Source organism: Bos javanicus, chromosome 16, assembly GCF_032452875.1.
Source record: "Bos javanicus breed banteng chromosome 16, ARS-OSU_banteng_1.0, whole genome shotgun sequence".
In the NCBI taxonomy this organism is placed as follows: domain Eukaryota; kingdom Metazoa; phylum Chordata; class Mammalia; order Artiodactyla; family Bovidae; genus Bos; species Bos javanicus.
Genome location: NC_083883.1, coordinates 29,243,563 through 29,260,033, shown reverse-complemented (window position 1 = coordinate 29,260,033; position 16,471 = coordinate 29,243,563). Strand labels below are relative to the sequence as shown.

The window sequence follows — 16,471 nt, the reverse complement described above, 5'->3', positions numbered from 1 at the left end:
ATTTCTGTCCTTTATTGTGACCATCTTTGCATGAAATGTTCCCTTGGTATCTCTAATTTTCTTGAAGAGATCTCTAGTTTTTCCCATTCTCTTGTTTTCTTCTATTTCTTTGCATTGATCACTGAGGAAGGCTTTCTTATTTCTCCTCGCTATTCTTTGGAACTCTGCATTCAGATGCTTATATCTTTCCTTTTCTCCTTTGCTTTTTGCTTCTCTTTTCCCAGCCATTTGTAAGGCCGCCTCAGACACCCATATTGCCTTTTTTGCATTTCTTTTTCTTGGGGATGTTGGGGATGGTCTTGATCCCTGCCTTCTATACAGTGTCTTATACCTCTGTCCTTAGTTCTTCAGGCACTCTGTTAAATCTAGTCCCTTGAATATGTGTCTCTTCCACTGTATAATCATAAGGGATTTGATTTAGACCATACCTGAATGGTCTAGTGGTTTTCCCTACTTTCTTCAATTTAAATCTGATTTTGGCAATAAAGAGCTTATTATCTGAGCCACAGTCAGCTTCTGGTTTCAGTATTGACCATGTGGTGATGTCCATGTGTAGAGTCTTCTCTTGTGTTGTTGGAAGAAGGTGTTTGCTATGACCAGTGCGTTCTCTTGGCAAAATGCTGTTAGCCTTTGCCATGTTTCATTTTGTACTCCAAGGCCGAACTTGCCTGTTACTCCAGGTATCTCATGACTTCCTACTTTTGTATTCCAGTCGCTTATGATGAAAAGGACATCTGTTTTGGGGTGTTAGTTCTAGAAGGTCTTGTAGGTCATCAAAGAACCATTCAACTTGAGCTTATTCGGCATCAGTGGTTGGGGCATAGACTTGGATTACTCTGATACACAGTATTGTTCTTTACAGTGTCAGACTTTACTTCCATCACCAGTCACATCCACAACCAGGAGTTGTTTTCGCTTTGGCTCCATCTCTTCATTCTTTCTGGAGTTATTTCTCCACTCTTCTCTAGTAGCATATTGGACATCTACTACCCTGAGGAGTTCATCTTTCAGTGTCCTATCTTTTTGCCTTTTCATCCTGTTCATGCGGTTCTCAAGGCAGGAATACTGAAGTGGTTTGCCATTCCCTTCTCCAGTGGACCACGTTTTGTCAGAACTCTCCACCATGATCTGTCTGTCTTAGGTGGCCCTAAGGAGCATGGCTCATAGTTTCATTGAGTTAGACAAGGCTGTGATCCATGTCATCAATTTGGTTAGTTTTCCATGAGTGTTGGATTAGTGTTTTATTATAAACTTTGTAACACTTTGACCTTTTAAACTATTTTACAAGTAATTTTAAAATTTTTCATGAGGGTAAAATTGAGTTGATAAAATCAATAATTACCTTAGATGTTAAATCTTATTAGTCCAATACTTTTGCTGTAGTGAGATGATGATAGTATAGTTTTCTATTCATATGTTGTGTGTCATTTGTTAATACCAATTTCTGATTCCTACTCATACTATTAATTTGGCTTCCTTGGTTGACTGATGAAAAAACATATTCTAAGAAACATGAGTCAGTCCTGTGTCAGTCTCAGCATAGAACTTAATTTAGTTAGTATCTATAAATAGTTTGCAAATCACCACTACTACCTGAAAGTTATAAGAGGGGAGTAATAACCCCCGCACAGAAGTAGGAGTTGCAGCCATGAGAGTGTACTGTCCTCAGGTTAGCCTTCAGAGGCAGGATGGACCAAGAGTTGACCGCCTTCTCTTGTGAGTATTGTCTCCTGTCTCAGGAGTTTTGTAATTTTAAAAACTTTATTATCTTGTTTAGTTTTATCCATTGTTTGTTTGTTTACTAATAGAGATTTGAAATGCCCACATTTTATTTATGTGGTTTTATTTTCTGTCAAATGTTGGTAGCATTAGTGTTACTGAATGTTAGCAACCTGGAGCATTTTTCCTGATCCACTCTCCTCCTTTATTATGTTGAAATTTAAATTACTTTTCATTTACCTAGTGCTATTTTTTTGTTATACATAAGGCTGAATGAAATGTATTTTCAAATTTTTATATAGATTGTGCTTGCTATAAGAAAATTAAATCTTTGAGTTAACATAAACTAAATATGTATTCAAGTATATAAAAAAGCTATTGATCTTATTGTTGCCTGGTGCTTTACAGGCAACAATTCTCTTTACATTTGGGGGTAACTCTTCTCGGGAAGAAATAGATATTTTGGTGGTGGGAAGAATTTTTCCCGATATTTTTAAATGCTCTTTATGACTATACTGTTAGTCATTTGCACTGTTTTTTTTTGTTTGTTTGTTTTGTTTTTTTATGAAAAAATATATTTTCTCAGAAACTTTTAAATTGCTGTAAAATGCATATCCAAAAGAAAAATTAGTCTCCAGAATGTTTCCATCGTTCAGAATTAGGGCCTGTGTACTTTGAAAAAATTTTCAGTTGGAAACAGTCATTTGTAGTCAGAGCTCTGGGAAGAATCATGTGCATTTCCAGTGTGTGAGTTGGCAGTGATATTTCTAAGAAAAGCGGAGTTTATAAATTTGGAAACTGTCCCCCTAAAAAGATATACAAATGTCTTGCTTTAGAAGTCAAAACATGAAAGTCAGTAGATTTATTTATACCATCCAATTTAGGTGGGAATTATTCATTCCACTATGGATTTGTAAGCCTGAGATTTTGACACACAACTTGGGAAAATATGTTTAGATGTGTTTCCTTTCAGTGAGCAGGCTAAAAATTAGAGACTTCAAACACTTTTTCTTTCTTGCATCTTTCTTCCTTTCAAATCAAAAATATAAATAACAGAATCTCCTGCTGCTGTAGGAACCGCCTACTTAGTCTTCTGTCAGTGAACTTGGATGATCTTTCTGGCCTTGTGCTCTTTTCTTACATCAGTATATTCCTTTTCTTTCATAGCCTGAAAACCCAGGTATTATGACATGTGCAACTGTTATTTTAAGTCAGGATACATTGATTGGTAATGCCATTATTTAATAATTCTTTCAGATTCACTTTAGTCATACCTGGCCTTCTGCCTGTGCTTTAAGCTTATTTTTTGTGTTAAAAGTGGTCTAGAGAAGCAGCCATTAACTGGGGGGTTAAAAAAAACCCAAGAACTTGGATGAGAAATGAAATGTAGTCTTAGAGTACTATGTGGTTAAGCTGTTAACAGCGTTTACATTATCATATTAATAATGTAAACTCTGAATGAATATTGATATAACCAAAAATCAGTATTTTCCCATGACTATATTGAGAAAAGCCTGTGTGTGGTGAGGAAGTTAAGAGATATCTTATGTCAGTTGACATATTTTATAAAATTAAAATAATGAAAAGAACTGACATATCTAAAGAAACAGCCAAAAGAGTTGACAGTAATTATCTCTGATATGTTGGAAACTGAGATGGGAGGGTTGGAGCAGTGAACTGCTGTTTTTTTCTTACAGACTTTAAAAACTACGTGCTTGTATTATTTTGATAGAATAAAATGTAAGAGGTAGCACAGGATCGTAACAGAGCCTAATAAATTGAATATTTTAATCATAGATCTTAGTACAGCTACATTAAAAGTTAAATACTTTCCCCTAGCTTCTGTTTTCAAATATATTCTAATTAGAATAATATGGGTATATCTTTTGTCTTCTCGACCCAGTAGGTTGTTTAGAGTATTGTATTTAATATGCTCTTATTTTTTGATGAGTGTTATGAATTTCAAATGCAATATAAGCCCTACCTGTGTTTATTCGTTAGATGCCGGTTATTCAAAAATAATAATTTTGTCTTATTATTAAAAACATTCTTCTGAATACACCTTATTTCTTGCCCTCATCCCTACAGTGATATCATTATCCCTCAGAAACTTTGGCAGCTAGTATTTTATCAAATAGTATAATGAAGTCAGTAATGTACCCTAAAAATCAGATTTTATTGTCAGTATTTTTAAGCAGCTATTTCTCATAAGCAGGACTACCATAGATGTCTTCGGTTTTTCTCTTGCATTTACTGAGTATGATGATCTGTCCAGAAAGAAGCTCTGTGTTTTTGTGCTAATAGGAGAGGGCTTGGACTTTTCTTTTTGTTTAATAATCAATTAGCGAAGCATGAAAGAGATTTATGGAAAGATTTTATTGGTTTATTGATACTACTGGGAGGAACAAAAGACAGCATACACATTTCTGTCATGTAGCACTCCCTCTAGTCAGAACCCAGTCAGCTTATCAGTCAGTCCAGGGAAAGTCTCAATTTGAAATTTCCAAATAATTATTACTATAGCTCACATTTACTGAGTGTTCTTATGCTCCAGGTACTTATTAAAGAGCTTTCACGATACTATCTCATTTCATCATCCTGCCAGTGTTTTAAAATATTTTATGTGTAAGATGAATATAACCTTTTATTTTAAATCTTAGGGCACGTTAATTTTTATAACAGTTTAATTGTTTAAGTTGAGCTGGATACTTGGAGACATCTTCTTGCTCTGTTATATTATGTATGGAAGGTAAAAAGCAAAGTATTTTAGAGCCACACGCAGGAGGCTTCTGCAGGTTTTAGTATAATTGCAGATATTTTTATAGTCATCATTTGAGGTCCTAGAGTTGAGATTTTTAGTCGAATTGAATATAAATACTGAGACAGTCTATACTTCCTTAGATAAGGAGATAAAAATATGACTTTTTCTAATTTAATGAAACATTGATAGGATTGAAAGCATAGGCGTTGGCAGAAAGGGTAAATTAAACAAAGTGATTCTAAAATTTACCTAGAAAGAGTTAAATATCTGAGAATCATCTAGAAAAACTCAAAAAGAAGAGTAATAAGAATGGCTGCATCCTAGTAAATACTAAAGTATACTTTGGGTATCAAAGCATCAAGATATTCGTGCCTTGCCAGACAAGCAGATCCATGCTCCAGAACATTCTGGAAGTTCAGTAATAGTCAGCACATGTAAAGGTGACATCTTAAATCAGGGCTATAAACTATCCAATAATAGGTGCTGTGATATAGGTCACTTCTTCACATGTTAAGCCCAAGACGAATTTCATATGAACTAAAGACTTTTATTGTAAAAAAATAAAAGTATGAAAAGAAAGTGTTAGCAACTATATAATCTTTTTGTGGGATGAGGCTGCCTCAGAAGGGTATCGAAAGCAGGTTACATAAAGGAATAATATTACTCGATTTTCTCTATAAAATTAAAAGCCATATTACAAAATAACACTTTTAAAATCAAAGACATAAAGCCATAATAAAAGTTAATACCTATGACCAATGTGTGACAAAGCATTGTGACCTTTAATATAGAAAAGAATCTTTCAGAGAAATATGGAGTATTAACTCTCCCAAGAGAAAGCTGATCAAAGAACATATGCAGTCAATACTAATATAAAAATCAGTAAACAAATTGTAAAATATTTAACATCAGAAGTAATTAAGTGAAAATTGTTACATGATTAGCAGAGATTAAAAACAATGATAGTGAAAGGAAAGAAAAGTGGATATTCTCATATACTGTTGGACTGCTGGCGAGTGTTAATTGGCACCGCTATTGCTGAAGACAGTTTGGAGCTGTATATCAAAATTCTCGATATTTATATATTTTCATCTAGCAAATCTGTGTGGATGGTGATGCTTAAGAAGCAGTTAGAAAACAGTTCAAAGATACGTGAGGATAAATGTTTATTGCCATATTAGTAATAGTATTAGGCTAACATATTGTACCATAGGAGACTGCTCAAACTGAACAACTGAACAGTGGAACACTACACAGGCATGAAAAGTATAAGGTGCAAAACTTTACCTAGTGCGTCAAATACCTTTTACAATATATCAAGTGGGAGAGAGGAAAACAGATTTCAGAGTGGTAGAGAAATACTCTGTTTTATTTGGTTTTTGGTTTATATTCCTCATATTCCTTATGTATTTTTACATGAGGAAAAGTCTGGGAGCGTGAATGTCAAAATGTTAATTATACTGACCTCTGGATGTCTTGGTCATTAAAGTGGTATGTTCAGTTATTTGTTTCTTTGGACCACTTTATTCAGGAAAAGTGCAAGATAAAATGTGATATTAGTTTAATGTGCTGAAGCAGCGAAAATGATCCTAATAAGAGAAATTTTTTTCATTTGTATGTAACATAAGCTGTCTCTACTGAACATAGTCCTTCTTCACGTGGAAAGAGAGATGTTGATTGCATGGTCTACACTGCTTTGTATTTAAATCAGAAATAAGGTTCTTGTAGGTTCATTGTGAAAAGAATGGGTTTTTCATTGTGAGTAGCCATAATTGCCTACTGTTTACTTGCTTAATTTCAGGCAACTGCAAGAGCAGCAACGACAAAAGGAGCTGGAGCGGGAAAGGCTGGAGAGAGAAAGAATGGAAAGGGAGAGAATGGAGAGGGAGAGGTTAGAAAGGGAAAGGCTGGAGAGGGAGCGGCTGGAACAGGAGCAGCTGGAGAGAGAGAGACAAGAACGGGAACGTCAGGATCGCCTGGAGCGGGAGAGACAAGAGCGGGAGAGGCTGGAGAGACTGGACCGGGAAAGGCAGGAACGAGAGCGGCAGGAGCAACTAGAGAGGGAGCAGCTGGAGTGGGAGCGAGAGCGGAGAATATCAAATGCCGGTAAGAAGTTTACAGACTGTTCTGTGTTCCTGATGTCTGAGCTTGGTGGTGTTTGGTGGAGTCATAATAAATTAGGAAGAATATTTAGCATTTGAGATTCTTGGGATTAAGCAGTACGATTTGAAATTAGAAAAAATATGTGGTGATTGCTACTTTATCTTTTTTTTTAAATTTCTTTCTGTGTTGCTTTTATTGCTTGGAGACTTAAAGCTCTTGGAAAATTTTATCCTGGCATTCTAATTCTTCTAACTGCCTATAAATTGGCTATAAAGTGTAAATTATTTTCATGGGAAATTTTTTGTGTTAGATGAATTTGGAATATATTTCCCTTTTGAGGTTGCTTCAATTTTCTTGAGTACTGTAGCTTTCCAGAAATTTGCTGGATTGTGTTCTCAAGTTTTTGAAGGAGGAATTAAAAACAGCAAGTTAAAAAATACCATCTCTAAAGCTGACTAGTAATGTAAACGTATTTTAATATTGTGAAAAATTAGTGAAAATTACTAAATATGGAATTTTATTGAAGGACATAAGGGTAAAGATATGACTAAAAATTTGAGGTATTTTGACATTCATTAAAATTAACATTTATTATAGGATTTAACAATTTTTCTATTCCATATGATCTATATCTAAAGTCTCAATGTGGGTTGATTAAATATTGATTGGTTTGTTAATTCATTTGTTTTGATTGCCTAGTTATTTTCTGGGATTATAGTCAACATAACTTTTCCACAAATGATCATTGAATTTGGGGGCTTCTAGCCCTTAATGATGAACTTTTTTGCTAGTTTCTCTATTATTTTTAAAAAGCAACTTATTCTTCTTTGTGATCTTATTCATGTAATGTTAATGTCCTTTTAGTGGATAAAATAATGAAGGTTAAGACGACTGTATTTTTTTGCTGCAAGAATAAGCTAATCAGTTTAATTTACTGATCTGTTACTTGATTTAAAGAAAACATACCGTCTTTTGGATCTCAAAATTTATTTATAAGTTAAAACGTTCTTGAGTGAAGTCAGGTATTTGCACATGTGCTTTAATTCTCTGGAACTAACTGTAGTCTACATTTGTACATTTTGTCTGAATGCTGGTTTTGTGGCTTTACTAGCTCCCTTTTTCTCTCTCCTTTTTTATCCTGTCTTTCGCTGCTGCTTTCTACCTCTGTCCAGCTCCATCCTCCGACAGCTCCCTGTATAGTGCTCCACTTCCTGAGTATGCCAGTTGCCAGCCTCCTTCAGCACCTCCTCCATCATACGCTAAAGTCATCTCAGCTCCAGTGTCAGAGGCCACTCCTGAATACGCTGTAGTGACCGCTTTGCCACCTACTTCCACACCCCCTACACCACCACTTCGACACCCCGCGACACGTTTTGCAACATCTCTAGGTTCTGCCTTCCACCCCGTTCTTCCCCACTATGCTACAGTTCCTCGTCCTCTGAACAAAAACTCTCGACCTTCTTCTCCTGTGAACACACCCTCTCCTCAGCCTCCAGCTACGAAGCCCTGTGCCTGGCCTACTCCCAATTTTTCACCCCTCCCTCCGTCTCCCCCAGTAATGATTAGCAGCCCCCCAGGCAAAGCCACGGGTCCAAGGCCTGTCCTCCCCGTCTGTGTTTCTTCTCCTGTGCCCCCGATGCCCCCCTCACCAACAGCGCCCAGCGGGCTGCTTGACTCTGTCCCGCACCCCGTGTCTCCGCCGCCTACCTCAGGGCCAGCAGCACCGCCGCCGCCGCCGCCACTGCCTTCCCTCGCACCACTCTCACACTGTGGATCGCAAGCTTCTCCTCCTCCACCTCCGAGCACCCCTCTTGCCTCAACTCCCTCATCCAAGCCTAGTGTTCTCCCTTCTCCCTCTGCAGCTGCCCCTGCCTCTGTGGAGACTCCTCTAAACTCTGTGCTGGGAGACTCCTCTGCTCCTGAGCCAGGCTTGCAGGCAGCCTCTCAGCCGGCCGAGACTCCAGCCCAGCAGGGTAAGGCTTCCCTTATCGCGACTAACCGCTAAGCCCTTGAAAATGTTCCACCCCAGACAGCTTCACTTCCCTAGAAGAATGGGGAGGATGGTTTTGAAAAAGTTGAAGGTGGGTTTCTTTCCGTTGGATTGATTGCATTTGGAGGATCAGTAGGAGGAATTTCCCTATTGAGCTAGATTTGGGTTCTTCTGCAGTGTTGGAGGTGTTTTTCCGTGTTTCAGGGTCTCTGTACATTTCTCTGAATAATCACTGGGAAAACATTACTAGACATATTAATCCACACAATAAATATATAATCAAACGTGTCTTCCTTTAATTTCTGGGAAATAGAGAAATTATGTTTAGTGCCCAACTGTAGTCATTAGATGTATGTCATCCAGGAGTCTCCTCTGGGACAGTTCTTATCTTGGACCCTGTTTCTTTTTGGCCCCTCCTGTATGCATTGGGCTTCTCGTATCAAACTTCCAGGGGTGGCTGCCACCCTAAACCATGGGGAGCATCCCAGCTTTGCACAGAGTGGGGAGAGGGCAGTCGTGATGTATGCCCCAAAGGATTCCATGGTCCAGATTGTAAGATGTAGCAGCCTATAGGGATAGCTGGGAGATGGTAGCATCCTCTGCAGTCATCCCCCTATTCCCCATGCTCGAACTTTGCTGTCTCGGTGACAGGGAAGGGGGTTATGATCTTCTAGGTGTGGATTATTCCTAAGTAGAGAAGGACCTGGTTCTGTAAGTAAATAAAAAGATTCCTAGCAACCACTCCCTTTTTAAAATAGGATTTAGTGAGAAATTCAGGAAGGAATATGACAAATTTGTACTTACAAAGAAGCAGTTTTGTAGTCTGGATTTAAGCACATCTTAAAAAAAGATCTTTGTTCTAGGGGTCTTGTTATCTCCGTATATATATTTTTCATGTTGACTTGGTGAATTTTGCTTAAACATTGCATCACAATTCTAGTAGATGCAGTTCAGTATCACTGTGAAAGTGGTGCTGGACAGAAGAGGCAGAGTTTGACAAGGTCAGACAGCCACCTCCTGTATCCTCAGAGTTCTGTTGGAAGATTGACAGCCCATCACTGTTTTTCTGCCAGGAGTTTGTCGTTTCAGCTTGTGTCACTGTTCAAAGTTAGCACTTTTGAAAAACTCAACCACTCAATACGCAAATAGCATTTTATTTGTCCTAAAACAGCCCTTTAAGCCTTCAAGGAAGGGGAAGGACCTACAGGGTCAGTCTCCTGATTTTGTTCTTGTCCACTGCTTTGTGATTTTACAAGACCTGGACATTCTCCCACCCCTGTCTTCTAGGCTAAAACTCTGTACAAGTTCTGTGTCTCCTGGTTATTTTAATAAAGTAAAGATTCCTTTACTTCGGTTATTCTCAACTCTCTTGATACACTGTATTTAAGTATGGAGTATTTTTGAGATGCTGGAGCGTGGGCCCTGCCCTTCTTTCATGGTCTCAATTCAGCCATTTTGGAAAGCAAGTAAACTACATGTTTCATTAGTGTAGGATTTATTATCTCAACTCCGAAGGTTTATCCAGATTATTTTGGGTCTATTATTTCAAATAACACTAACAGCCGACCTATACGTGTATTTCTCTTTCCAGTGATGCTACCTCCATCCCGACCTTTATAAGCATTTATTTACCAAATCCCCATGAACCAAAAAAAACCTAATTAGACAATCTGTTTAGAAGTTCTGTTACTTAAACTCTACGTTTAATTAGTTAGCTTAAGATTTGGCTTTAAATTTTAGCATTTTTTAAGAAATTTTTTTTGTAGTATCTTTTTAATACTGACTTGGATTTTAACTGTTATGTAAATTGAGCTCATAAATTTGTGATAAATGTTTAATTTAGCATGTCACTCTACATGCCTTTCCTCTAAGATAGTGTAACATGGCTCTATCATTGACGGTCTTAACATTTCTTCCTCTCAGGCATTGTCTTGGGACCACCTGCCCCTCCACCCCCTCCTCCACTCCCGCCAGGTCCTGCCCAGGCACCAGCCATACTCCCTCCCCCACCAGGACCCCCTCCACCTCCTCCACTCCCATCCTCAGGGCCTCCGCCCCCGCCTCCTCCACCACCTCTTCCCAATCAAGTACCCCCTCCTCCTCCTCCACCTCCTGCTCCTCCCCTCCCTGCGTCTGGATTTTTTTCGGGATCCATGTCTGAAGACAATCGCCCTTTAACTGGACTTGCAGCTGCAATTGCTGGAGCAAAACTTAGGAAAGTGTCACGGGTAAATGGATTTCCTAATTCATTGTATTTCTTATGTGTGTCTCATTCTGTTTCAGCATCTAAAAATTGAATTTATTGTATTCTCATTGTATGAACCCTGTGTTATTAACTTCATTGACTAAAAAAATTTGAAATAACTTAAGAAAAGTTGCAAGAATAGTGTAGAATTTCAGTAAATTCGTTACTTGGATTGGCCACTAAGCGTTTTACCATATTTATTCTTTGTATATGTTTTCTTCTGCATAAACTCACACACTCTGTCTGAATTGAGGATAAATCAGAGACACCATGCTCCTATTTCCCTAAATACTGAAGTGTGTATTTTGTAAGAAGAACATTCACCCACATGACCACAATACAATTATCAAAATCAGGAAATTTAATTGATACAATACTACATAATCTACAAACCTCTTAAAATTTCACCTGTTGTCCAATGATGTCTTTTATGGCAATTTTTTTCTGTTTCAGGGTCACTCCTGTTACATTTTGTTGTGATATCGCTTTAATTTACTTTAAAATGTAATAATTCCTCATTTTCCTCTTTCATGATACTGACATTTTTGAAGACAATAATATAAGTATTTTGTAGATCTGGTATTTCCCTAAGATTTGATGGAGGTTATGCATTTTGGGGGACAGGTTTTGCAATTTTTTCCACCAACGTAATACATCCTTTTCAATGCCTTATACAAGGAGACATGTGATAGCATGTTATGCCATTATTGGTGATGTTAGCTTTGATAAAACTTCCCTGATACATAAAATTACTCCATTGGTTCTTAAGGTTTAAAAATAATACCTAGATGTTTTTATTGACAATATTTTTATTGTTTTAAAAATAATACCTAGATGTTTTTATTAATGTCAATATAAAAAGGATATATCCTTCTGTTTTGAATGTAATATATTAATAAAAGATTGATATATTAGGATTGCCCCACATATGTGTTTATATTCTCATTATGTGTTTATATTCTCATTAAGATGGAAGATGCCTCTTTCCCAAGCGGAGGGAACACCACTGGTGTGAATTCGGCCTCATCTAAAACAGATACAGGTCGTGGAAATGGACCCCTTCCTTTAGGGGGTAGTGGTTTAATGGAAGAAATGAGTGCCCTGCTGGCCAGGAGGTGAGTGAGAAATTACGTGGGTGTGTCCAGGATTGAAAGAATTGTGTTATTTTTATTCTAAGTATAATTTAACTAGATGCAGGCCTTCCTTTTTGGTATAGTTTTTAACTGTTACATGATTTGTTTTAATTTTTTACCTGACGTACCTTTTTCCTAGGAGAAGAATTGCTGAAAAGGGATCAACGATAGAAACAGAACAAAAAGAGGACAAAAATGTAAGTTAATAAAAAAGAGTCTAGTTCACGAGGACTTCCCTGGCAGTCCAGTGGCTAAGACGCCATGCTTCCACTGCAGGGGATACAAGTTGATCCCTGGTCTGAGAACAAAGATCCCACATGCTGAGTGGTGTGAGCAAAAAATAAATAAAAATCAAAATAGTCTGCTGCACCTGAAAATGTGAGATTCAAGTATAGCTCATGTCAAAGATTAGTTTGAATTTAATTAATTTCAACTAACAATATTTATTTTTAACTCTTCAGATATTAAAAATGGCATCACTTTTTATATATTTTAAATGACATTCTTAGTAAAATGGGTTGAATGTGTGTAGTTAGGGGAAAAGTACTGGAATTCTTACTTATATTTAATTGTGTACCTAAGCCTGCCATTAAAGGAGTGAAGGACTTTTTCCTAGGTTTTTAAAATATCTGAGAGTTTCAGCTTCCTTGCATTTAAAAATGAAGGAATTTGACCAGATACTGGTGGTTATTAGCTGTGCCCTCTCTTCCATTCAGCAGCACATTGGCAGGTGTGGTTCTCATTGAGTGTGCAGTTCTCAGTGAGAACACACGAGGAAGGGAGCCCCAAGGAACTGCAGTGGGGGAGGGAGGAGTTTGGAGGTGGGGCTGGTAGGAAAGGAAAAAAAGCCTAAACTTAGTGTAGAAGAGAGAAGAGACTGATGAAGGCAAAAGTGGGAAATGGCCGAAGGTACAAAGCACCAAATATATGCAGCAGATTTCTAGAAGATATGATGTTATTAATATATATTTCTGTATGTTTAGGAAGACTCAGAGCCTGTAACTTCTAAGGCCTCTTCAACAACTACACCTGGTAAGTTCAGGGGATACATTTTCATCTTTATGAACTTGATCTAAATATTAGTACTTCTCAATTAAAAAAACTCTCCCTTTCCCCATGTTTAGATCAAGTGACTGCTTAGCTACTAAAACGTTAAAATTCTTGGTTCACACTTGAAAGCACTGACTTTCTCCTTTACCTTTTGTGACCCTGAAGCAGCTAGCTGTTCATTTCTTGATGACCTTGGGAGATGATATTAAAATCCAAAGTGTTTTTTCTGTGACTTTCTCTGAAAATCATAATTTTTACACATTCTATGTATATTATTGTTAATCACTTGAAGTTACTCATTTAAACAAGGAAAAATATGTTATCTAGATGAAAGAAATACTTTTAATAATTGATTCTTAAAGGCGAGGATTTTGCATGTCATTTCTTCATATTTGACTAAATGACTAAACACTGAACTGCCTGTTTCTCTCCCTACCTAATTTGGAATGAAGTTTGATAATTTTGATGAATTAATATTTAGAGTTAGCCATAGGAATTGACTATAGAGAAATATCTATAACAACCACTCATTCTCACTGAATAGTGATCTGTAGTGGCCTGATTGCTGTATTATAATTAATATTGTAAATGTGAATAATTTTTCCTCTGAATAGGACTCAAATCAGTTTATGTTACCTTCATTAAAAATTCTCTTGTTTGTGATTTACTTATTTTTACCTTTGTCTTCCCAAAATCAGTATACATGCTATTACTAAACCAATGATATTTTAGGACTCAGCTATAATTTAGAGTCAGAGAACTTTTTGGAATTTGAAAAGAGCTATGAGCCCTCTCCCAGGGAAGAAAAAATCATATTTTTATACAAAACTGATCATCATTTTGAAATATTCACTAATTCCCTGAAGGTTATGTACAGACTCCTTATCTAATGTATATCCCCTTATTTAAAACATGGAAAACTGAAGCATGGATTTTGCATGTGTCTTTTTGTGTGTCTTTGCACATGTGTACCATTTTTATAAAATTAAGGATTCATTCAAAAGGTCTAGAGGCTTTTTTACTTCGCTTGTTGCAGTCAGTTTTTTTCCTCTAATTGCCACATGTCAGACACCTGCCAGGCCAAAAAGAAGCAAAAGATGAAGTCAGCCTAAGCACAAGAAATTCATGATTCAGCTTGGATGCTGAGACACACACACAAGTGAAAAGTTAATGTTTCATAACCACATGTTGAATATTAAAAAATGTATCACGGAGAAGGAGATTGTATAGTTTGGAGTCACCTGATCATCTTTGTAGGAGAAAATGACATTTTGCCTTGCCTTGAAGAGTATTTCACTTAGCTGGAAGTAGAGGAAGTGGGTATGGCATGGGCAGAGATGGGGAGTTGGAGCTGGAAGAGACTAGGAGACATTACTTCGCCTATCTCTTCTTTAGTGACAGTGTTCTTATGACCATCCACTGCCTGTCCAGTTGTCCTTCAGGATTCCCCTCTTTTCCCCTACTCTGGAGGTATCTCTTGGATGTGTTTCTGATTCTCTCTGTCATGGACATCCTCATCTGATTATCTGACGTCCACTGGCTCAGTCTGTGGTGGTCAGTGAGAGTGTGTTAGCTGTGAGAATACAGAAGGAGCAATGATTGACTGGTTGATGGACAAGGAGTAAAGCAAGATGAATGATGACTTTGTTTCACTAGATGACTGAAGACAGCAGAAATCTGGAAAATAAGCAGTGCTTCAGGCTTGAGTTGAGAGTGGAGTTTTGCATACGTGCATGCCCATAGGCCAGTGGAGGGGCCACAGCAGAACTCAGCAGTTTTTCAAGCTAAAATTCTGCACAACTTAGACTTGATTCTCCCATGGCCCAAATTTGTTCTTCCATGAGAGGCTTCCACTCCGGATTTCACCTAGTCATCTAGTGAGGCCAGTGACAGCATCAGAGAGGCAGCCCCGGTTAGCAAAAACAGTTTAGAACTTCGTTTTTCAAAACACAATCAACTGAAAGTTCAGAGAAATCTAATTTTATTTAACTGGAATTGTCTGCTAAGTCCTAACAATTGGTTGTTTGAAAATCAAGGAAGTACAGTAGAATGAGATAATTCTGAAATACATTTTGAGTTGCTTGAATTTTTTGCCAAGAGGGCTGTTTGAATTTAGATTAAATGTTGAAGTACATGAACACATTAAAGATTCTTTTTATTTGTTTTACCATTGGCACCAAAAATAGTTTAAAAGAGTGTATAGTCCGTACTCTCCCATTCTAATTTAAGCTATCCTTATTAATTTAAAATAATCCCTACGATTTCATTGTAATTAATCAAAATTATCCTACCCTTATTCTTCTTATCCTATCTTTATTAGAGAAACTTTTTACCATCTGGTGTATAGAATTACAGTATTGTAAATTTAACAATCTAAGTTCTTCGTAGAGAAAGTTGTCACACTTAGTTGCTTAGTAATTTCTTTTCATTTTGGGATCTGCAATTATACAAATTAGAATCTTAACTCTGGGAGCATATAGGATATCTAACTTAAGTTCTTTAATTTTTAAAGAACCGATAAGAAAACCTTGGGAAAGAACAAATACAATGAATGGCAGCAAGTCACCTGTTATTTCCAGGTAATCAATTTTTTTTCTAAGTTTTATATTACAGTTGTATCTAAGAAATTAACATCTGCATTTTTATCGATCTGAATTCTACCATATGCTTATTATTATCACCCAGGTTGTCTGAAATTTCTAGATAGCTTTTATTCCTCCCAGTACTTACATTTTGAAAAAATTCAAAACAACTACCGAAAAATTGAATATAGCAAACATCCATGTATCCATCACCTAGATTCACCAGTTATTAACATTTTGCCAACATTGGCTTGAACTCTTGTCTACACATGCACACTTTTTTCTCTCTGAATACTTGGAAGGCAGTTTGCAAATATATGCTGCTTCAGCCCTAATACTTGAGCATTTGTCTTAAGAAACAGGATATTCTCTTGTATAACCTCAATATCATTATTACTGTCAATAAATAACATTGAACTTTTGAAAGAAACATAATGCTTTAAACTGAAAAGCAGCTGGAGAGAAAAGGCTATAGTGTTTAAGAGAGAACAGAATAAAACCTAAAATTTTGAAAATATAAAGTAGAAAGATTTATTTTTCAGTTGAAACTTCTAATTATAGTCGAGTTAAGACAGATAATGCCCAGGAACAACACTAGTTAATTCATGTTTCTACAAGTGGCTATGTGTTGCATAGTCAAGCAAATTCAGTATGCCTTAGTCAGGTATACTTTACTGTCATAACTAACTTTATATTGTAGGTCTTAAACATAGATGAAACATTTTCTTGGTTTATGAGACAGTTTAAAGGACTCATAATTTTCCTAGAAAAAAGTATGTGTCTTGAGACTGAAAAATTTTTTTTTACCTTTTGTTTCTGAGCTATTCGCCTTATTTTTGCCTCATAAAAAAGCAGACTTAACATCTAATTATAGAAGCCTAATTTAAA

General features: G+C 36.8%; 1 protein-coding gene across 14 annotated transcripts in view; it reads left to right on the top strand.

The window, feature by feature from the left end:
• ENAH (ENAH actin regulator) overlaps nt 1-16,471 on the top strand; it is a 157,902-nt gene that overhangs the window by 127,200 nt on the left and 14,231 nt on the right. For 6 of the 14 annotated variants that reach the window (XM_061382378.1, XM_061382380.1, XM_061382375.1 and 3 more), the window contains 7 exons: nt 6,282-6,586; nt 8,446-8,556; nt 10,497-10,801; nt 11,788-11,933; nt 12,091-12,148; nt 12,935-12,983; nt 15,514-15,580. In XM_061382378.1, coding sequence (XP_061238362.1) covers nt 6,282-6,586; nt 8,446-8,556; nt 10,497-10,801; nt 11,788-11,933; nt 12,091-12,148; nt 12,935-12,983; nt 15,514-15,580 — 1,041 coding nt within the window. Of the gene's footprint in view, nt 1-1,496; nt 1,717-6,281; nt 6,587-7,755; nt 8,557-10,496; nt 10,802-11,787; nt 11,934-12,090; nt 12,149-12,934; nt 12,984-15,513; nt 15,581-16,471 lie in introns of those variants that run through there. The other 8 variants (XM_061382369.1, XM_061382368.1, XM_061382372.1 and 5 more) reach the window with 3 other exon arrangements.